The sequence below is a fragment of the Apteryx rowi genome, unplaced genomic scaffold (assembly GCF_003343035.1).
Source record: "Apteryx rowi isolate R43461 unplaced genomic scaffold, aptRow1 scaffold_120, whole genome shotgun sequence".
In the NCBI taxonomy this organism is placed as follows: Eukaryota; Metazoa; Chordata; class Aves; order Apterygiformes; family Apterygidae; genus Apteryx; species Apteryx rowi.
Window position 1 is genome coordinate 1,124,403 of NW_020447420.1, and position 23,871 is coordinate 1,148,273.

The 23,871-nt window shown below is 41.6% G+C and overlaps 1 protein-coding gene across 6 annotated transcripts in view; it reads right to left on the reverse strand.

Moving 5' to 3' along the window:
• Positions 1 to 23,871, reverse strand: part of MAPKAP1 (mitogen-activated protein kinase associated protein 1) — a 115,066-nt gene that overhangs the window by 20,098 nt on the left and 71,097 nt on the right. For 3 of the 6 annotated variants that reach the window (XR_003257641.1, XM_026090582.1, XM_026090590.1), the window contains 2 exons: positions 9,072 to 9,179; positions 490 to 630 (listed from right to left, as the gene is read on the reverse strand). Coding sequence is in view for 5 of the 6 variants with exons in the window: in XM_026090582.1 (XP_025946367.1) it covers positions 490 to 630; positions 9,072 to 9,179 (249 nt within the window). In the remaining variant the exon portion in view is untranslated. The other 3 variants (XM_026090605.1, XM_026090592.1, XM_026090622.1) reach the window with 3 other exon arrangements.

Sequence of the window (23,871 nt, forward strand, 5' to 3'; positions counted from 1 at the left end):
CCTTCAGGTTTTCAAAAGCATTCAGAAAGCTAATAGGGACAATATAAAACCTTTAGAGAACGCTAGTTATTTTTTGTTCCACCTCAAAATTCTACTGGGTCATGACAATCTTTCAGCCTCAGAAAAGGAGAAACCTCATCCTTCCTAATTGCGCACAGCCTCATTTAAAAATAACAAAACAGTTGGCAAGAAGCTTTCCATTAGGAAGCCCAGATTAAAGAAAAAAGAGATGGGGTCATTAAGTAATGGCCTTCTTGCAGAAGAAATGCATGCTAGCTGATTGTGGATAATACTCAAACATTTTCAACTGAAAGCAATCTTTTTAACTGTTGAAACGCTAGCAGCCCTAAGTGACGTGCTCCACTGTAAAACAGACCAACAGGATGATGACTGCTTTAAAAATGCCTGTGACGGACAGCTAGCTACTGGAGACGCCCAAAGGTCTGAACTGTTCCAGTCTCCTAAGTGTTACAGTATGGATTGATTTACCTAACTGAACATCAGTGGTGAATCGAAGCCTATGGATCATGCTGACTTTGAAGGACTTGTAATGGTGGCTACTAAGCATATCCTGAACAGTAGCTATATCGATTTGAGGGTCCTCCTCTGAGATCTCTTCTCCTCTTGAACCTGCAAAACAACCCAACAATAATTAACAACAGGTTTCAAATAAGGCATACAATTAAGCTAGCATATGAGTATGGTTATGGTGCTTGCAACTGTAGCTTGCAGTAAGATTTTAGACATAAACCATGAGGACTGTTTGCTAATTTGTTTAAGAAAGAACAAAACACTCAGGGTCCATGGGTCTGGGAGAATGAAATTATCATGTTCCTTCCGAAACCAAAATCATTAAATCTTTACAAGACATTTTGATATAAATTTGCGTCCTGCACGGAGAGCTAAGCAACATGCCAACGACAGGCTCTGACGCGACACGAGACATCGGTGGGCTGGGGGCCCCCAGCGTGGAGCTGGCGTCCCGGAGGGCCGCGGCTGCACGCAGTTTGCCAGCCCGGCGGCCAGGCTGAGCAAGCAGAGGGCCCCTGGCCGAGGCGCCTGTTGCCTTCCACCAGCGCTGCCCCCAGGGACCGCAGCACCTTCCGCTCCCACTTTGGATGGCTGCATTAGTACAGTTTTCCTGTGTTTCAACATGTCCCCCTATGGGGGATTTAACTGAACACTGTCATCTTATTAAAACTTTAGCAATACCTTTCTCCTTGTAATCTCAGGCCCGTGGCAAAGAACACGCACTTTATTTACTGATTAGTATTCTCAATACTACAGCAGGTACTAGCTTTATAAAAGGTAACATCTCATTAAGCCAAAATGCCAATTACCGAAAAAATATAACACACTTTAAAGATTTTTTTACATTTTATGACATTGGATTAACACCAATTTAAACATTACTACAATGCAATATATAATTTTGCACAGAGTAATTTCTATGCCAGCTGCTAATAAAGCATCTCAGCTCTCAATGATCATTCAGATGCTGTTAGAGAAAGTGGTATAAATATGGCTGAAAACTGATCTAGCTTCTTACAGAAGATATTGAAGAATGACACATTTTGTTTAATACCCCTGCTAATGTGGTCCTAAAAGCTGAATCAACTGCCAGTTCAGAGTCCTAAATTTGCTGCAGGAGATTAATGAAAACTTTATATTTTGCTGCAATTTTAATAATGGGCAGACAAGATGGTAGAATTTTAGTATAAGTCTTAAAGCTACAGTATAGCTGGCTAAGAACTTGTCAAATTTTCTGTATTAATTTTATTCAAGACTTATGTAGCTGGAGCTGCCTCAACACTCTAATGGTTCCTGCACTGACCTTTTACTCTCCGGTGATGTAAATTCATCTCCCATTTGGGGATTTCAGCTCACGGTGGAGCAACGGTGAGTTCCCATATGTGGATCCTGCCGACCATGGGACCGTTTGCCAGGAACGGCAATAGCTCCCAGGGGAAGGAAACCTGGCACTTGGGTCAAATACACACTGTTGGTTCAGAAGCAGCCTTCCTTTTAACGGGATGATTTAAAGTTTCAGCACTACATCCCACTGGCTTCAGCACATCAAACTGTCAGGGTAGTGGCCATAAGCAGGATAAACTTAGGAGAGGAAGAAAATCCCAAAACACTGAGTATTTTTCCTGTTTGCTGAAAGCATTCCCTTTTCTATTTCCTAATTCAGGAACAAATTTCCCTGCTTGTGATAAAGATCATTCACATCTGCGCTAAAAGCAGGGTTAGTATTTGCTGTTAAATGAGTAAAAACACATGTTCAGAGCACAGAGTGAAGATCCACATTGCACAGACCCTGGGCACACCAGCTCCCCACCCCATCCATAAGGGACCGCGTGACACACATGCACGCTGCCGGCCTCCCGTCGCATAGCTTCCCGATGGAAGGATGGAAACATTTCTTTTGGGAAGCGGGGACGGGGAAGGGTTAAGCCACAAATTGCACTGTGCCATTTGACTTGGGAAAAAAAAAATCCAAAATCAAATGAAACAGCCTCCACCTGAATTTATGCAGAGCCATCTTAACGTTGTAACCACTCTATGCTCCAGAATGACAAGATAAATTGTAATGGCTCCTTCAGAGACATTACAATGTATTTTGTCAAAGACCCCTGTGTTAATGTCTCTATACTATGGATTATCATAATGTATCATGTCAAACACTCATGCTGCAGTACTTCGGAGGTACACTGAGATATGTCAAACTTTTGGTGCACTTAACCGCGCCTGGGAACGCAGCGGCACGGAGGCGCAGGAAGGCAAACAGGACCGCGGTGGCCCGGGCGGCCCCGGGAGCAAGCGCAAGCTGGCGAGCGACAGACGTGAAGGAATCGCCTTCGACAGACAAAAAAAAAATAGCGGAGAAAACCACCACGCAAAACCCAGTGCCGGTCACCGCGAGCCCGTGTAACGCAGAAACGGGTCACGGCGGACGCAGGCGTAGCAGCGTGGACCCCGGTGGCCCGGCCACGCTCCTGCTGAGTGCAAGGAGGTAATTAATATTATCCCTAACGAAACACCGCCTTTGCTAAGCGGCTCCCAACACTACTGTGCATTGCTAACCGCTCGCTGTCTTCTCCCAGAGAAGGAACGGCTGCGTTTTAACGGTGGATAAAGAGGCTCTTGGCTCTCCTTCCTATGCCCAGTCCCTTCTACAGCTGCTGCTCAAGTACAGCGTCACATATGAAGCGTCAGCACCAACCAGCTGACCTGCAGCAACAAGAAATTCAGAAGTAGCACAAAGAACAGCAGCGTATTAACCTCATCCCTGCAGCTCTTGTACAATGTTCCTAAAGCACTTCATAAGGAGTAAGGCTGGCAGTGAAGCTCTGCCGGGTACTGCCTTTGTGTTCCCAGCCCCACCGCCTGGCCTTGAACAAGCCCTAACCTCACTGTCTGCGCTTATTTACCTGCAAAGTGGGCACACTAAATATCTACTTTACAAGCCTATTACAAAGCTGAACCATCTCAGATTCCATATCCCCAAATTAAAAGTATTAGAAAGAAAATTAGCAGCCTGCCAGCTCATATCCAGGGGAAAAAGCTGTCACTGTAACATAAAATGTGAATATCTTGTCAGTGTTTAAATGGTGCAAGTACTAACTACTGGAGCTGAAGCAAGCTGAACAGTGGGATTTTGCATTGGAAGCATTTCAGACCCTCTGTATATCACACCACCTCTGCTGATTTTGTTTTATGAAGCTTTGTGAATGGATTCAGGTTTACAGAATTTCTGCAGTTGCTGCTCTTGGGAGAACAGCCAGGAACTCCACCATCAAAACAGATCATCTGTCTGAAGATGGCAAGACACTCAGACCCCTGAGGGTGCATTGGATAATAGCAGTAATATCAGTAACAACAGAGAGAAATGCCCTGCAGGGAAAAACCTGACTGCAGAACTTGGCATATTGCTCTTACCCCTGCAGCTCTGCGCAAATGTCTATGAGACTGAAGGAATTCAACAATGGAGAAAAGAGCCATCTCCAAGAGTTGATTGGAGGAAAAATCATAAAAATATTTTCCACATGCAAGCAGCTGTGAATAAACCTGTCAAATATTTACAGGCCTGTCAGGGTGTTTGTAATGGAGATCACAATGTGGCTTTTGAATGTAAAAGCTTCTGCTTGGGAAGACAATCAAGTAAAGTGGCTGCTCCAGTCTATTATTCAGCCCAAGAGCCCATCCAGCTAGGCTGCTCTGAAGGCAGAGAGACCGTGCTGGCGCCTGCAGAACGGATCCCAGCCCCAGAAACAAGCTCTTTCAAATAACAGCTTGCAGAGGTCACGGATACAAAGTTTGCAATAACCTCTGTATTTTTCCCTTAGAGTCTATCTAATTAGAGAAGATTTACTTTGTGAAAGGAAAATAAAAAGGGAAAGAGGTTGATGCCATATGTGGGAGAGGCAGGGCACTGAGGGAGATGAGAATCTGCACAAAGAGCAAAGGACTTCCACGAGGGAGGCATTTCCATCCTCAGCCCAAAATAGGATTGCTATTTTTGGAGAAGCGGGGTAGAAAACTCCCAGAGCTGAGCCGGAAAAGAACGGACGAGAGGAAGCGCGTGGCTCCGCGCGCACTCCTGGGTCAGGGAAGCCAGGTAACGTGGGACTCAGCTCAGCGAGGAGGCGCTGCATTTTCTAGCATCCGGGGCGCTGCCGTGTTGGTGCCAGTGCTCCGAAGGCGGGATGGATGCACGTGCGCAGAGCCAGAATTAAGGTTCGAGATCTTGAGCCCCATGGTTGCAGCCGGCAGGGGCAGAGCAGCACTCCATCTCCTACATAAAACCAGTATACGCTGTAAGGGTGAAGTTGTTCTCACAGATATTATGTTTTTAGAAGTCTAAAACTCAAGCCAAACCACAACAGTAGATGGTGCTGGAAGGAGAGGATCCTATACAGAAGCGTGTATTCTGCGCAGCCACACGTCCTTTCTGTTTATCTATCTGATTCATATCATCTCTCCTGTCCCCTTCCTAACGCCAGTTATGTCAGAGTTAAATTGTTCTTCATCTCTTTGCTTAATTTGCTTGTGTAGCACAACCACACAAAAAGTGAAAACACAGCTTGCTACTTTAAAAAAAGGCTGAGTGGTGTCGCCTGCCTGCAGGGGCTGAAGAAAAAGCAGCAATTATTTCAAGGGCCACGCAGTTCTACACTTTAAGCGAGCCACCTCACCATGGTGAAGCACTACGGTGTGTTAGAAGTTACAGTTATGGAACCCATTTTCAGTCTCTAGGTTTGATGGTCATCCGGAAAATTCACATATTTCTCAGTCTGGAAGCAACAACTGAAGCTCTTTACTCTTTTTTGTTTGTTTGTTTTTTAAACCAGGTTCAGTATAGAGGTAGTATCTTTGTTCATATACTCAAACTACTGTGAAAGAGAGAGCTGCATTTGTAACTCAGTCAACTCTCCTAATAGCAGATCCTGATTTTCAGATGTCGAAAGAGACAAAACAGTACAGAAACAAGAGGCATGAGAAGCAAGAGTCTGAAAATAAGCTACAAAGCTAAAGCAAGGAAGCTTATCGAAAAGGGACTTCTGTAAGCATTTGGGGACATATAAAAAAGACACATTAACAATATCAAAGGTAATACAGAAATATCATACATAGTATGGTTTCTTAAAATATTTAAGAAAATAGATATTCAAGAACCTGAGCCTGTATTTCCTGAATAAAACAACAAAATATAAAGTTAACTGCATTGCAAAAATGTCCCTTTATTACTTTAATGTACTAGTATATTGTTTAATGAAAGTTCTTAATTGTAATTCAATTAATTACATACACAGAGTCCCCAATTACATTTTCCAATAAGACATTGGCTTTGGTACAGGTCTAAAGGCACTAAACCAATTTTAATATATTAAGACCAATTTCCCTTGAATACTAATTACTATCTAATGATAAAATGAGAAAGAACTTTCCAGAAGTAAGATGGTAAGAATAAAACTAAATTAGCCATGAATAGTTTGCTGCTTCACATAAAAGCATTTCACATGACAAAGTGCAGGCTTTTAGTCTGAAGATAAATCTTCCAGCAAGTTAAGAAGTTCTAAATACTGGAAACAGTTTATTAGTTTGAATACTATTAGTAAATGCTGGATAGACAGGGGATTTCTCCATATGTATTTCTTATTAATGAAAAGTTTGTTTCATTTAATACTTTGAAATATAAACTTTGTATTTCCCCAGAAGAAACTGGCAGCTATTTTACTAGCAGCTGTTTGGCATCATATATCATATATATATGAATATGAGACTATAAAGAGCACATTTTAAAATAATAGCTGTTATAACAGACTTTTTTCCTGACTGGGATATCTAAGCTAAAAATATTTTAAATAAGACAAAACACACAAAACACCTATAACTTTTTGATGTTACGATTTTCAAGTTATTTCTATTCTATTTTACCCCCCAAAAGAGAGATCCTTAAGCACTACAAAGTGCAATTGCTCAGTGTGTATTGGGGGAACCAGCCCATGCACAGTGCATGAATTCTGACTGATGTTAACTTCATGGCTGTTTCACATACATCCCTGAGCAGGGACAGAGGAAGATCACATTAAACTTACCCACATCTTGGGGGAGAAACGATAAGCAGAAGACTTATCCTGCACTCCTTAGTGCAGTTTGGTATCATTCCAGAGAACATGCAGTAACAGCAAGGCAGAAAAGATACAGAATACATGCATGCATTTATTAGTTTGCCTAGGTTACTGCCTGCCTTGAACAAACTAAAATAGTGACTTGCTTTTGAACTGTACAAAGCATCTGTTTTGTCTTCACTTTCATGTGTTCCAAGATTTGGATGGCAAATGCCAGTGCTTGCTAGGGTGGAGACTGAAAGAAGCGGCTATGCTATGCTGCCACCTGCACAGCATTAATGTTAGAAACCTAAGGCAGCAGGGCCATGAGACCCATGAACGGGACGAGAAACCACAGCCTACGTTACGACATTGCATTGGAAAGGAAACGGCAGCCGCTGCAATCTACTAAGCCGAGAGCACGCGGTCCTCTGGGACGGCCCGCGGGGAGCTCAGCTGGGGCCTTCGCACGGGTACCGGACACTTGCTGTCCGAGAAGCCGGTCTAAGCCACTGTTAGAGAAGCGCACGTTGTATGCCTAATACGGGCCAGGAGAGCTCAGCAATTAGTTAAAAGCGTTTTTGACTCCACAGTCTCAGTGATATATTCAGTATTTTCTGAAGCTCTGCTCTGCACAGGAGCTTGCTTTTGCATGTCTGCTGCCTCGTCCGGGAGAGAGGGGAAGCGGTCCTTGCAGCAGCGCTTCGGGGAAAAGGTAAAAGCATTCCTTCCACATTATGACTGACATTTATTTTGAGACAAGGCCTCGGAGGCCCTCTTGGAACAGTCTCCACTGCACCATGCCAGGGATGCAGGTTTGTACTGATGCAGAGCAGGGGGGAATACCTCCTGCTAAACCACTTACAAATTTATGACAGATTTGCCATTGAAGGAGTGAAGCAACCTGAACCTAGTAACTCATGACAACTAAGAGCATAAATAGATACAGCTAAAAGCCACTGTATGGATTCCTCTACAGAGTATGAAAATAGGTGTGTGTTTTTTTTTTTTTTAAAAAAAAGCAACGTATGCAATCCACTTTGAATTACATAGTCTAGATACAAAAATTTTGTTCTTTTTAATTGAAATACGCAAAACTTCCAGAAGCATGACTACTATTGGTTCAGTAAAAGACATTCTTATGACTTCAGCTAGTACTTCAATCAATACTTAGGAAAACTCCCTGCTTTTTGCACCTTTTCATAGATTAAAAATTGATACAAAAAGAATAGCTGGGATGCTAACCTCATGAAATTCTGGACTTTGGAAGAGTGTGACTTGATTAGTAATGTTAAAATTGCTATATTTCCTCATGTGCAGCATCTCTTCTACCATTTTCTCCTGCAGTTTCTTAGAATCATTGTATGAAGAAATAAAACAGGAGCATCAAGTGTATTTTGTGAGCAAGTTCCACCCTACTAAGAATGGCAAAATTTGAGTGTTCAATCTCAGCTCCTGACATACTACTAGAAAACTCATTGCAGCTCACTGTCTCCCCACTTTGCTATTCCTTAAATGGGAGCAAAATCTATAACTTGCCCCTGGAATTAGGAGTTCCTTCAGGGGCGCTCTATTGTCTTTTGAGGATAAAATAAGAAAAGCTATAGCCAAATAAACATAAATGGAAGGGTCTAATCTTTGTAAAGAAAGAAAGAAAGAAAGAAAAACTTCTATTTTTTGAAACAAGCTCTTATTATTATTGTATGCAGCAAATCCTCTGGGCATGGGCTTAACTGAGAACATGGATGCTACTACTTTTCCTCATTAGTACAATCAAAATTTTGACAGCTGAATTAAAATGAGAAAGAAACAAAACAGAGAGCCTAACTGTTGGAAAGAATGAAGGATGGACCAAAATGGTATGGAGGACAAACACAGGCCTATGCTAAATTTCTTGGTGGTAAGTTTCAGATAATTCCTTGTAAAGAAATAAATAAGGAAACAATATTAGAATCATTAAAACAATAGAAGAGTAAAAACATTTTAGCATAGCTGGAGAGAAAACTAGTTGTTTTGTACTTTAAAAATCATCCCACTGCTCTTTTATCTGCATGGTTAATTTCTGTAAATGCTACCAAAAAATGCAGTTCTTCTAACAGCAATATTGACATGGCAAAATATACTGCAGACCAATCACTTTATTCACTAAATAGTGCCTGCAAGAGAAAAAGCTTCATATTTCATGTGTTTTTCAGGGTTGGTCATAACTTCACAGAGCAGAGTTTAACAGAAAAAGATTAATCAAGAAGTGATAAACAGGATGCAGACTATTTACTAAAAGGTATGAAATCAATCATTTCCCTTTGGAATATTCTTTTGGCATAACTGAAAAGTGCCTCAGGAAAGAGAGTCTCGTCAAAACTTACTTGCCCAGACAGTACAGTTTGTATTCCAAAATACATAACTTATGTGAGTTTAAGCAGTTTACAAGAGCAAAAGTGAAAAGGGCAAACATACTGTTCTCTCGGACAAGGCAGAATTCCAAAGTGCTCTGGCTCTCCAAGGTACAGTCTAAATCTACGGGGACATTAGGTTCACTCTGCTTCTCCAGCCGATACTGAGGACCTGAAACATAAAGTAACTTGTAAAATCATCTGTTTTCTAACAAGGTGATGGTTTATCACATTCTATCAATGTGAGGATATTTGTACTCTAGAAGCAAAGCAGGTAGATGTTTATGTTTTAAAGCTCTTTTCCAAAGGGAAGGACCATACAATAAAAAGGTGGAGGATGGTCTGCATGAAACAAAATGTTCCCTTCATCTTCAACTGTCTAATAAGGCTATGACTACGCTACTGACAAAAAATTCTCATGAACACTTCCATGCTATTCCCATATTAAATACCCTGCCCACGTTGCAAGATGGGTGATATTGCTTGCTGTAAGAAATTTCTACTCAGATCTTGATGTATGCATGTATTGTATTGTTTGGGCATCTTTCCCCACGTAAAAGAGTAAATTGCGTTTGCTCCCCTTTGCTCTGCCCTCTTTATGGCTCTTTATATAATGAAAGCGGGAGTGCCGTGAGTGCTGCCCAGCTGGTTATTTGCCCGGGCACTGCAGGAGTCTCCCCTGCTGCCTGGAAGCGGGAGCATACTCTGAAGGGAAAGCAGATGTGCTGCAGCACAGCTAAACTACTCACATCCAAAGATGAAGGGTGTTACTTTGCTTCTCTGAGTGCATTACTCTCCCAGCTTGGAAAAAAAAAGACTGTTTCTTTAGAGTGGGCTCAACCAAACATGCATTCACTCTCCACAGATGTGAAAAAGCCTAGAGAAGTTTAATTGCCCAGATAAGGCGATTATTGACTTGAGCAGAACGTGGCAAGACACAGCAGTGCCTGTGCACGGCACTGAAATATCTGGGAATGAAAATATGCCCTCTTTCGTGACTTATTTTATTATATTTTGTCATGAAAATCAGCTCTGTGATATTTGATTTGGCTATTTCTACCTCCACCAACAGTGTATTTCTTAAAAGGCTCTACTCCCAAGGCTTGGGAGCTGAGGAGCTCCTTCAGGCACCAGCAGCGGTGACCGGCACCAGGTTCCGCTGGAGATAACGCGACACATTGATTTGTTGGCAGAGGTGCCCAGTTCCAGGTAACAGGTCCGATGCTAGATGGCGTACGATATCGCCTAGCAGCTTCACAGCTGCAGGAAGCACAAAGGGTCATCGATACACGAATTTGATCTTTTTCCAGAGATCTCTATACTGTTAACATTTTATCTGCTGAATATGAAAGAAATACACTTCATAGAACTGAACCAGATATAAACGTGTACAGATGCTATTACTTCAAATGAATTATTTTCAAAGATGTTTCATTTATCTATAGATTTTTTTCAAGATTCAGGCGTTGATCTCTTTTTTTCTCTAACTTAATCATCGAAGGAAAGATGACAGTACTTACAAAACCTGACTTTCAACTACTGAAAATATATTAAAAACTGTTATTAAAAAAATAAGGACACAGTCTTTTTTCCTTCTTTTTAAAAATCTTTTAGTTGAACAGATCCTTAAACTGGAATAAAAAAGCACCAATATAAAGTTTCAGGACTGCTCTCTTAACAGCATATAGGAGCAGGACACAGACGAATGAAAAGAGTAATTTAGATAAGCTGAACTACGTGTGGGAACACAGGCAGGAAAAAAGCCACTTCCAAAGGCCTGGTTCCTGGTCTGGGGGAAAAGGTGGGAGCCGGCGCTGCCGCGGACGCGGCTCCCTGCGGGCTCGGAGCGAGTCGCCGAGGAAGACCGGGGGGGAGGCAGCGCAGCCCGGCAGCCGCCATCCCCTCCGCCCCGCGCGGGCCCCCGTTAAAGATGTCCCTGGAGGTGTCCATTTCTGAGGCAAACTTGATGCCAATATTCTTTTAATCGGTTCTGCCTGCCGGCTGGGCCGGGCTTTAAACATCGGCCTTATGCTGGAGCAAAGGGAACTGCTCCTAAGCCTGGCTCCGGGGGCACAGATCCCCCCGCGCACGAGCCTGGGCAGGCAGAAAGCCACCAGTAACACCCGTTTTCTCCAGGGCACTGTAGAAAGCACTTGGCCTACTAGGCTAAATAAACACCTCAGAAATTTTAAGTAAAACAAAGCATCTTTAAATAGGTCTTAATATAACAAATAGCTAGAACTGAAATAATGAAATCTATTCCTTCTTTATTAGTATTTAAAATATTTCTGAATGCTTTCCTGACTTTGAGTCATGATAGTATATGATGAAATATTTAAAACATAAAAAAAATTAAGTATTTTAGCCTCAGATGGCATGCCTAAGAGATGGAATTTGTTAGCCAATTAATTTTAAATTTACTACAGCAGACTTTCAATTATGGCTTCTCATTTTGTTTCCCCAGAAGTCATGTGAAGAGCATGCCGCATGCTCTGAGAGCATTCTGCTCCTGCAGTAGAACATTATTTTTCTGTAAAATGGAGTTTCCTTCTTCCTGGTGACTTTGAGAACAGCCACAGAGCTGGCTCTTTGCAGGCCGCAGGAGGAAAGCGCAGCTCCTCCCTCTCCCTCCTCCGGCACAATCCGCGGCTGCCCATGGAGCTGCCTCCGAGCGTTTATAAAACCAGCTGCACTTCCAGAAGCAGCAGACACATCTCTCATAAGCAGCAACAGCAAAAAACCCTGTAAATGCACAGCACCAGCTTTCCTCCTCTCAACTGCTGAAAATGTGATTCAAAACTTGAAATAAAGAAGAGAGGCCTGGATAGTTAGGTAGGAGCAAAATATCCTGAATTATAAAAGAATATCAAAGTAATAAATCAATTTGGATTTAAAAACTGCTGTCAGTTTAAAAACTTGTAAGGACAACAGAACCCGTGACAGCAAAACCTACTTGCTGTGTCTGCTTGTAGAAAATACTTTCCAGCACTTCCCAGCCAACATCCAAATGCTAAATTACATCCAGAAAGGACAAAGCCTGCAGAATTGTTGGTTCTAATCTGAATTTCTGCATTATTGGTATTCTCCTACCAAACAGGTAACTCCAAACATTTCTAACACAGACGAAGCCTCTTGCCCTGGGCAAGAACCTACAGACCGCTGCGCCCACCGACAGGCAGCCGCTAACCTCAGCGCCCGAATCCTTCGGCCGGGACTCCCACACCACCTCGTGTCCCAGCCTCCTACTTCTTCTGTTTCTACTGTCCCACCCCCAAAACATTCAAAAGCAAAATAAAGGAAGTAGTAACGTTAACCCGTCCTGAAAGCGTCACTTCTCGCACAGGCCGCGGCTGACCCCCTTGTGCACCTTTTCCGCTCACCTCCTTCGCAGTCCCCCTCTCCTTGAGCCTTACCGCGCTTTTACACCGGCGTCCTCTTAGGTTGCCCAGAACACTTGTGTTATGAGCTGAGCAAATCAATTTCATAAAATGCACTTTTAAGTATTACACCTTCACCTACCCCACAAAGTCATTTCTATTTATACAGTTTTCTTTCATTTGCTTAATGCTGCATGAAACACACACTGCAGGGGAACCAGCAACTAGACACACACAGTTCCCTCCGGTGAAAGACAGAGATGTAGCTGTCTCTTAATTTTTTGAGACAGTGAGATTAGGTAATAAGACAGACATAAATGGTACAAAAGCCTTAAAATTATTGCTGAATCATATACACAACAACAAGGGGACCAAGTTACAGAGAGGTGCTCAGCAGTGGTTCATCCTCTCTCGTGATCCCAGGCTCCATCAGCTAGAGACGTTTAAAAGAAGAAAATGAAATATCTCAGAAACAATTCTCATTCCACTTAATACATCTCCTGCCATCCTCCAGAAAGCTGTTAGCGATCATAACCTTTACCACAACCATGCCAATATAAAAGATATGATTTTTATCTGAAGCAACTTGAGAATTCTGTGATCATGTAAATCACCAAAACTGTTTTTATCCAGTTTGTGGCCAGGTTGTATTAACCACCTGTTAATAAACTAAGAAACAGAACAAAAGCCTAGAAATTGAGGCAAGTTTTCTATGAATAACTCATTTAAAATAGAAAATATTGTGGAATTCATTAAAACGTGTAAATGGATTTTTAGATCTACTCTTAAATAATCTGTGATTCTGTAATATAGTTAAAATATCTGTACACAGTTACATGACCTTTACTTCACAACAGATGAAAAATATTAGGGTAATTCTGTGGAGGAGTTTTACTACCAGTCTTCTCTCACAAGTTCAAATGATGTAATTATAGTAGAAAAACTACGTAATTTAATGGTATCCTAACAGAGTACTGCTCCGGGAATTTCAACAAAATTTGGCAATACCGAAGCTGGATTTTACAGGTTTCTGTAACCTGATGCAATGCTCCGCAGAGCTGTAAAAGAAGCCTTTACGGTTACGGCACCGCGAAGGGACGTGCTCCCGGCGCGCTCCCTGCCCGCCCGCCAGGACGCCTGCTCCAGCAGGGGCTCAGCGCCGCCTCGCCACGCCACGCTGCTCCTCCGAGCGAGGCGGCAGACTGCACCACGTGCACCAGGTTCCACCAGCAAGCCAGAAGCTGGTATGTTAAAATGGAAGTTGGAGGGGCAAAATATCCAAAGACCGGGCTAACGAATAAAAATCCCTACTCCAGTTCTGTCCTCTTGCCACAAATACCTGGAGGGAGAGAAACTGGTGATGGGGCAAAGCAAGCAGGCCTTGGAAAAAACACATGTTCATGCGTCCAGAGAGGAAGGAACGAACCAAAACAGCAGTCTGCAATGGCCAAACGTGATGAATTAGAAGCGGTTATGCCATCAAGCAAACCCTTTTGCTCCAGCACTAGGAGTCACTCGCTCGGGGCCCGGCAGAGCCCACAGCACTAGGAGAAGGCGTGAAAGCTGGGCCCCTTTTTCAGCAGATTTGGCAGCCAAGCTGCCCTAGGCAGATCGATGTTCTCAATTCTTGGACCACAGTACCAGTAAAATACCCTGCAAGTAGGAGCAAATGCCTAAACCACATACTGCAAATGCTACCAGCAGTAGTGCGCACGGCCACAGCAATTTCTCTCTTGTGGATTTTTTAGTATCCTGAGAGATTACCAGCTGCTGAGGAACCGGGCTAACGTCAACAGAAGGACAGAACTACTCGTTTCCCAAGCCGTGCTGTGCACATCTTGACCCAATGCACAAGCCTGATGCCTCCCGTGCTGATGTGCTTTTCAGCGATGTCCACCCCTTCCAGTCAAAAAGCCCATTTAGCCATCCACACCATTAGTGGCTGGTTTCTGCTTACAGATATCTACTGTAGTTTATTATAACACGATATCCCTTAGAACAGAGGAAGGTTTATCAGGAATTAAAAACAAACAAGAAAACAAACCCAAATACTACACTCCATAACGTTATTTTCCCGTGGCACAATGTAAACGTGGCCCAGGGAGAATCACACAGCGTAATCAAATTAAACAATTCTCTTACAAAAGGGGAATGGCCATCCGCATAGCAACAAACCAATTCTGTTGCCCATTTAAGCTGCAAAGCCTTCAGAATGGGGTTTTGAAAGCATGACCCATCAGTTCTAATTTTTAAAACTTATCCTTTCAGTCAAGGCTAGAAAAAGGCCCATTCCAACTTTTATCTTCACTACAAAGTGCTGTTATCTTGGGCTGATGTCAGGAGCTCTATCTCTCTTTCTGCTGACAAGCAGAGACGAGAGAGATAAGATTGGGAACGAATCTCACTTCTCTGAGTAAATAAATAATCAATACTCATCTAAATGTAAATGAGAAAGTATCCCCCTCTGATAACAGGGCTCTTATCAAACAGCCAATTTTCTACAGACATTTGGCCTCAACCAAATCACCATCATTCAGCCCCAGCCTAATGGCTAAAAATCGTAACTAAATTGAACCGATCACCAGAGATCAACTAAGTTCAGCCATGGCTACTACAGGTTCAAATGTTTGGAATGCAATTTTTCCCCTATTAACTTTCAATAGCAATGAAGAATACCATGGTCAGGGGGTGAATCCTCACAATAAACAAACGCTAACACTCCAAAAGAAAAAAAAACGCTTTAAAGAAAAACAAACAAAACCCACTTCAATCTGCAAACAAGTTAACAGTGTAAAATGGGGATTACATAAAGGTTTAGCTCAATATTTGAATCTTTGTGGAGTTGTCAAACCTAAACTAAATTAAGAAGATCTGTATAAACAAAAAAAACTGGTTTAAAACTGTCTTTCTACAGCATTAGTCTCTGCAACACACCTCACTGTTTACCCCTCGCCTTTGCCTTGCTCTCCCAAGTTCCCATAATTCGCACAAAAGCCCCAGCTCCAGCCATGCTTTCTCCACTGCTTCTGCTTCCTTTATTGCCCAAACATTTGTCTAAAGCACTTTTGAACGCCTTTATATTTCCGATTTCCATAATATTCTAAGGCAACGAGTTCCACAATTTATTGCACTGTGTGAGAAAATGAATCCCCTTTTGTTTCAAAATCATTGCCTACCCGCTTCTTTTGGTTCTATGTAGTTCTTGTTTTATGAAGAACAGAGATAACGCTGTCCCTATTTACATTTCTACCACATACACTTCATAGACTTCTCTTTTATCCAGTCATGTCTTTTCCAAACTAGAAAAGACCTACTGTACTTAGCATCTACTCCTCATTTCGCACGTCTGATCCATCTTCACGCTCATCCACTTCTGTATCTTTTTAGCTCTATAATATCCTTTTTGAGATAAAGTATAACAATTGACATGTGGGCATATCATGATTTATGCAGTAGTATAATAACGCTTTTTGTTTTGTTCTCTATTCCTTTCCTAATTTCTAATTTCAATTTGTCTTTCTGACTGCTCCTAAGCACCGAGCTGAAGTGTTTAGAGAACTATCCACGACTCCTCCAAGATCCTTTTCTTGACTGATAGAAGGTAATTAGAGCCCATCATCGTATACGTATAGTTACAGTTGCTTTTCACCATGTATATTATTTTGCACTCATTGACACTGAATTCCCTCTCCCGTTTTATTGTCCTGTCACTCAGCATTGAGAGATACTTCTGCAGCGCTTCACAGGCAGCTTTTATTTGCACTATTCTTACTTCCTTTGTACCAACAGCACATTTTGTCACATCAGCATTCACCTCCTTTTCCACGCCGCACATTAGCTGAACAATGCAGGTTCTACCAATTCCACTGGAACTCCACCAGTAACCTAGTTACTAATAACGGAGGGCCATTATTCCTATTCTTTGTTTCCTGTCTTTTAATCAATTATTAATCCATGTGAGGATCCTTCTTCTCATCCTGTGACAGCTTAATTGCTTTATGAGCCTTTGTCAAATCTTTTTGGAAGTCGACGCCTGCTATATAAAACACATCATCCTTATTCAGAGGGTCTCTGACTTCTTCAAAGACTGCTCACAGGTTTCTGAGGCACTTCCTCTACAAAACCTATGCCATTTTTTTCCTTAGTATATCATATTTGTCCATATGTCATCTACTAATCCCATTCTTTGCAACAATTTCATTTTACAATTTTACAGTTTGCATAGTAAAGTCAAGATATACTAGTCTCTTCGTGAGCTCTTTCCAAAAACAGGGGTAATGTTTGCCACCTTCCATACCTCTGAGAAGCTGATATGAGCAGTATATTATACATCATGTTTAACAGTTCAGCGTTTTCATATTCGAGCTCTTCCAAAACTCTCAGTGACTACTATCTGGTCATGGCGATTTGTTACTGTTTGTAGATTTGTTTTAAAACTTATTCTGCTGGCACATCTCCTCAGACAGCTTCTCCCTACAGCAGCGCTCTGGCATGAGAACATCTTCAACCTCTACAACGTTGGAGTCTGCTGAGGCCTGTAGCAGAAAGGGGAATACGCTACTGTATTATAGTAGTACTAAAACTTGTCCACTGTTACAACAGATAGACACGTCCCCAGGGAGTCAGCAATGCCCGGACCTTTGAGACTGCCAGAAAGTCTATGATGGGGAAGGACATTATTTCTCGCCCCGTTAACCCTAAACAATTCTAAAAGTTTTTACATTGCCGTTGGGGGATTTCCCTGTCCCCGCGGGACCAGTTCCAGTCCCATCCCAAGGCGCTCTGCCTTCACTCAGAGACACACATACTCTGGAAAGATTACCATGTCCCGCTTCTTCCTTCAGCTCTACTTCTTTCACAAAGCCTCTGTTTGCCGCACTCCTTTAGCGGTAAGCTTCACTGCACTGGGGAGGAGGAAGGGGACGAAGGAGACCGCGTTACGCCAGCCCGTGCTACCTGGGAGGAAAGCGTAAGACCACACGCACCTCCGCAGCAATGCCAGCCACGCAGCATCTTAAGCGTTCTGTGCCTGCATGGTTGCAATTCCATAGTAACATATGAAAAATTAGAAATTTAAGGACACTTTGGCTGTCCTCCCCTAAGAGCCAAGGCAGTAGATGCCAGGCAAACAGTAAACAGGACTATGTTTCAGGTTCTGTCCACGTACAGAGGCAAGACAGGAAAGCAGTCAAAAGAAAGCAGCTGATAAACATTTAATGTTGATGTCCATGGTATTTTCCTATTTTAAGATTCTTCTTTTGCAAGTACATATGATTTACTGCTTTCTTCCTCAAACCATAGGTTTTGAAAGTGTGATTTCTTTTGAGTTTAAACTATATTTATATTTATTTTTCTTGTTACCATTTTTTTATTATTGCTATAGAAAACATTTGCTGGAAATATGTTACCACTATTACAAGGCCATAAAAAGAAGAGAGTTCATGTATCTCTATCATTTCAAATAATTTGGCAAAATGTATCAGTCGTGCTAAGTATTAGGCTACGGATTCTAGCTTTCACTCTGCCAGCACGTGCACAGCATATGGAAGAAGTAGAACAGTTCAATCTGGATATTCATTCAGCACTGACTGGGAACACACAATCTGAGCCATGCCATCATCTTCTGGAAGGTCTTCACTGAAACGCAGCTCTCTAGAGGTGCGGGGGAAGCCTGGGTTTCCCATCAGTGCGAGATGCTGACCTTTGGTTGCAAGATGAATACTGAACAAAGAATATAAACAAAAGAGAACTGAAGAAGGAAAGGCACCAATACCTTATGAAAAACACAGAAACTAAGAACAGATAGAGGTCTCGGGCCTTCTGCTGCAGAATTTTTCTTAGAACATGACAGAAGGGGCAAGGATTTCATTGTGTGTTTGGCAATGACAATAAAACAACAGAAAATATGTAAACAGTTTGAGAGGAAATAGTTGAAAAGCCAGAATGTTTATATCTCAAATCCTACTGCTATGAGGACATCTTAAATCTGTTTATCCGCTAAAAATCCCCAAAGCCCCTCAACACCTCTGAAGTGGAATAAAGATTTTATCATTAAAAATGCAAATATTGCTTAATAAATAATGATATTTAAACAGTGAAAACAAACCCTTAACAAGCATGAGACTTTTTTTAGTCCAATCTGTTTTTCTTAACTTGCACTGTTGTGACATTACCAAATTTTACATACAGTTATCTGCTGCTCTCCACAGAAATACAGATGGTTTTTGTAGAAATAAACAGTCATTTATTTGAAACAATTGTAAAATAGTTTATGGAAACCAGTGGTGTAATGCATTCAAATAAATGCCAGGACTGGCTGATGGAGAGCCAAGGTGTTAAATCACACTGCTTAAGAATTCAGCTGTGGGAAACAGATAGTAAATCCAGAGTGACAGAATTTCCAGTGATGGCAAAGGTTTCTGACATCTAGTCCAGTACACAAAAACTACAGCAGTTCAAACGCATTTTACTTAACACTACCTTGACAGCCAGTGAAATTAAAGAATTTAGTCAAAATCCCCTTAAAAAGAAACAACCACGCTTCATTTATGTGTTGCTCTTGTAGACAAGAAAGCATGCACTATAACTAGCAGCAAACTGGTATTAGCAGCATATTAACAGAAGTATTTTATTTATTTGCTGTTACAGCCTTCTTTTCTTTCTACATTAGCAATGTGTACCCCTAAATAAAGCTGAAAGGAGTAAGAAATTCTCATGTTTGATCCATAATGTAATGTACCTATGGCAGAAATACATTATCCAGAAAACTTTTTTTTAAATCACGAATTTAAGAAAAAATGTCAAGGCAATCAGCTGTATGGGACACTGCCAGGGAGGTATACATTACAGCTAACGTGCACTAAGCCACCTCCACAGTCTGCTACCTAAAAGACAGCACTAATATGAACATCCTGTAATCCAAGCTCAGATGGTTATTTGAGATGTGCATCAAAATAAGGTCTCTACATTACTGACTCGGATTATAAAGTCAGAAAGGTGTTTTCCCCTGGGTACAGATGTGTAAGCAATAGCGTTGCAATAAGGAGTAATCCAGCCACCCAGACAGATGCATTTCAGGCTTCACAAAAACCAGCAGGAAGGAGATGGTCCCATGCATGTACCAGGTATATCAAGAATATTTCCTCTCATCAGAGTGTATAAAATAAACAAAAAGTCTCTATCATACAAACACTGAACTATAGAATTTAAAAGGTCACATAAATTCCAGCTTTATTACCAATCCAGAAAAAACAATAAATATAAGATTTCAATACCAACAGTTCTAAAATTGACTCATTTCAATCCTTCACATTCATTTCAGAGTCCAGACATGAAAAATTTTCATCAGCAGTTCTGGCTGATGTGCAGAATCCCATCAGTCTAAATGCCCAGGACTAACGAGCTATTTCTGTTCTGACAAACTATCCACAAACTTTGCTCGTGGTGAGCTGTTCCCCGGGTGCTCACGTCCCCATCGCCCAGTCATGCCAGTGCCTGGCCAACGCCCGCAGACTGGTGAGAAAGGGTTTGCTGAAATTAAATAAATATATAAAATAAACTATAGTCTTTGCCAAACAGAGATGAGGTTTGCAGGCAAAAGGAAATCATTTCAAGGAGCCTCTACTGCACCTTCTGCGGCAAAGGAGTGTTTATCCTCCCAGAACAGCAACCCTACGGAAGGTATTTTGCTAAATAAATACTAAGCAAACCTAACACACACATCATGGCAGAGGCCAAACAAAGCAACGTCAGACGCACACACAACTCGCTGAACGCGTGGGAACGAGGGTGCTGGTAGGCGGCTCAGACAGCCGCGGCCAGGCAGAGCGCCTTGCTCCGCAGCAGAGCGTCAGGCCAGCGCCACGGCTCCGCACCGCTCTTGGCAACGGGGCAGACGGGAGCAGGAGAGCAGTGCGGCAACGGTGGGCTATGCAGTTAAACTCGCACCTTCTTTACTACATTTCCTCTTCTGTGAAACACGAGCAGCAAGCAGGAGACAGCCTCACCAAGGATCTACTAATATTGGCGTCTTTTAATTTAAATCCTTCTAATATAAACAGCTTCACGCAAAGAAAAACAGAGAATTCCTGAACAAAGCTATTCATAACTGAGGCTAGACAACTCTTTAGGGATGCTATAATTATCCAAAACAAAGCACTGAAGACCTCAGAAACTCAAAACTGCCCGTTAAGTAGAAACGCACACATGTAAATGCAGGGAAATCCAAATCAATTTGCTTTTCACTGCCACAGATGCTGAGGCTTCCATCTCTTTAAAAGTCAGTGCAAACATATGCATAATCTACTTATTTACTTAAAAATTTTAAATTCTTCAGTTAGTTACCATCATTCAATGATAATGTCAAATTTATTTAAGTGACAGTTCATTCTAATCATGGTTCATCTCTTAAAAACGTTTTAATCACAGTGCTGTGGTTTTACGTGGTTTCTTTTCTCTTCCTAATTCTCCTTTCTCATATATCTTTCCAGTCATTTCTTTTTGTCCCCTGTTCCCCCATCTCTCTCCTCCAATGCTCTCAGGTTGCTCTGCCTGTGCTCAGAGCCCCCCCCGGCATGCGTGCGTTAAAGCCAGCCCAGAACTGGAGGTGGATGCTGAAGCAGAAGATCTAGAGCATTGTTTTTTAATATCAAGAACAAATAAAAAGATGGATTCTGCATTTCTAGACCCCACCAACACCACGCACCTTCCCAGAAGGTGCGACTCTGCCAGTTACCCCATGCTGATGTCGCAGTACAAGATGACTGGGTGAGATTTGCTGGCCCGTGATAGAAAATAGTTCAGAGTTAATGGCTCTTTCCTGGCCTTAAAATCTACAACTCATTAGTTCCCCCTCTCCTGTTGCTTTCTATCACTCCGCCTCTCCAAAGCGCTTCCTTTCTGACGATCCCTACCATATGGTATGGTAAAACAGGGACCGTTTGAAAGATATTCAGAATTAGCACTTTTGCCCATGCTTTGTTCTCTCCTGATTTCCCGTTTACCTGTCACATATAACTACTCCCTTGAAAATGGCAGCTCCCCCCATGCTCCCAGTGCTGCGGCAGCCCTGGCCGTGGCGGTGCAGACGGCGGCACCCTGCCCCGGGAGCAAGCCGAGTCCTCCGGAGAGAGGAGGGAGGCAGGGAGGAGACCGTTCCTCCAGGCGGCAGCGCCCAGCGGCACCTCTCCCTCCGAGAGCACGGGCTCGCAGGGCACCTGCTAGCAACTCGCTGCAGGTCAACATCAGTCTTAATCCTCTGTTGAAAGGAAAACATTTATTTATAGGGAATAACAAGACACATTTTCATTAATGTTAATAGTAATTTAAAGGCAAACACCACAAGATTCCAAGGAGTTTAACCTATCGAGAAACTTTAGAAGAGTTGTAGTCTGTTTCTGAGATTATGAAGGATACTTTAAAAAGTGACAGCCTTATATTTCTTGAAAGACCTAACTTTCAGTAATTTAGAAATTAAAATTGATGTGTGTACATTGCAGGAAACAGATTCAGTATTCAAAGTCTAAGATGCAGTTTTAGAAGAACAGCATTTTAAATGGGCAAAGACATTGATCTTGTGCTTTAGGTACCAGATTCACTGAGAAGCCCACCGGAATATACGTGCCTTCAGAACCGAAGACAATCTGCTCCACAAAGGGATATGCATGTTATAAATTGCTCCTTTCCTTTCTCTTCACTGCCAGCTATCCTCTCTCTGCCGCCACCACTTCATTCCCAATTCCTCTCCTCTCTGATGTGCTTGCTTTCCTCCTTTCAGGCCGCAGTGACACAAAGCTGTTTGCCCCTTCCCAGCACTTCAGAGCATGCCAGTTCTCCTTAGCATCCGAGGCCGGGAGGAACAAGACAAATTGAATATGGCAGCACAGCATCAGGACCAAGTATTTACAAACATAACTGCTGAAATACTCCAGAAACAGGAAAATCATGGGACAAGTTTAAATGAAAACCTTCATTTTACTGCATCCTTGCAATTTCCCTTGGGCCTGGCAGAATACTTGACAATAAGTGCTTTTTCATACAAACAGTATTACAGTTTTTGCTTATCTCTCACGTAAGTTTTGAATAAAATGTCTTTACAAACAGTTTCAAAAGCATGTTTTAGACATTAAATTTGCCATTAAAAGTCATGCTGAAACTGGTATGTTATAAAATGCATTTTCAAATAAGATTTGGATCTCTTTTTTTAGTTGCTTTTTGAATTAAAGATAAGCCTCATTTATTTATCAGAATTCTTTACTTTGAACTACTGTTCTCAAATTTCTGAAAGATAACGTAATAGCTTTGTGTGCAAAAAACTACATACAAAAATAATAAACCATTACAGAACATGCATTAATAGATTGTACCATTCGCCACAGCTCTAAGTTACCCGGGTGATGGAACAGATTATTTTAATAGGCCTTTAAAATTATAATTCCTTTGATTCCATGTTACAGACTAAAATATGATATGGAAGCTTTTATTTTTATGTTCTATCCCTGTTTCTTGATTTTTTTCCCCCTTCCTTATTATTCAGTTTCCTGTGGCAGTGAGATAATATACTTATCCAGATTAGTAAGATTATTTTAGACTATTTTTGGTCACTTTACACATTTTAAAGAATGTAAAAAGAAATAGTTGACAGCTGTTGGGGACTTGAATGTTATTGTAAAGCAGCTGTTTTCATTTATAGAAAAAAAGCGTTAGACTTTCTCCAAACTGAACAGAATACTAAGCTAATAATTCTCACACTAACCTACGGAAAATACAGGTCATGTCTGTGAAATGTTGGCAGAAGATATTGTTTATAACAATTAAACTTGTATAGCATTTTGTTCCTAAAAGGATTGAGTATTCCTGGTTTAGGGATGTTTACAGTTTGAAGCAGCTATTAAATAATAATCAGTAGCATGTTCATCTTGCAAAGAATTTCTACTTAAAATCAGACAAGATTAATCAGACAAGGCTTCTCTGTTCACATGAAATTTCAAATGAAGAGAAGCTGACAAGGACCAGAAACAGGCAGGATTATTCTAATGTTTCAGCATTTCACATTGTTTAGTTTTCTTTCTCATTTCCTTGTAAGAACATTCAGTTTTTATATACTGACATCAACGCTTAATTTGTTTGAAAACAAACCCTCTGTACTTATTCTCTTTGCCTTCTTATTTACTTTACAGTTAAGCTCTGGAGGAAAGGCCAATTGGCATCCCAGAGAACATATCTGTGGAAGAGCAAAAGGGATGGGATAGTTGAAAAAGGAGAGGAAGATGAAGATAGCTTTCAAGTGTACATACAATTTCTGCATGCATTTGATTAGAGAATTACCATGGCATCAAGATACACAAAGTATGAAGAACAAAGTCATCATCTTTCTTATGTTCTTAAAGTAGTAAGCCATGCAAACATACTTCATAAGAATATTGAAAGTGGGCTTTAATCCAGCTGCAGAAAGACTGATAAGATCTACTCGCCCACTGCAACTTGTGG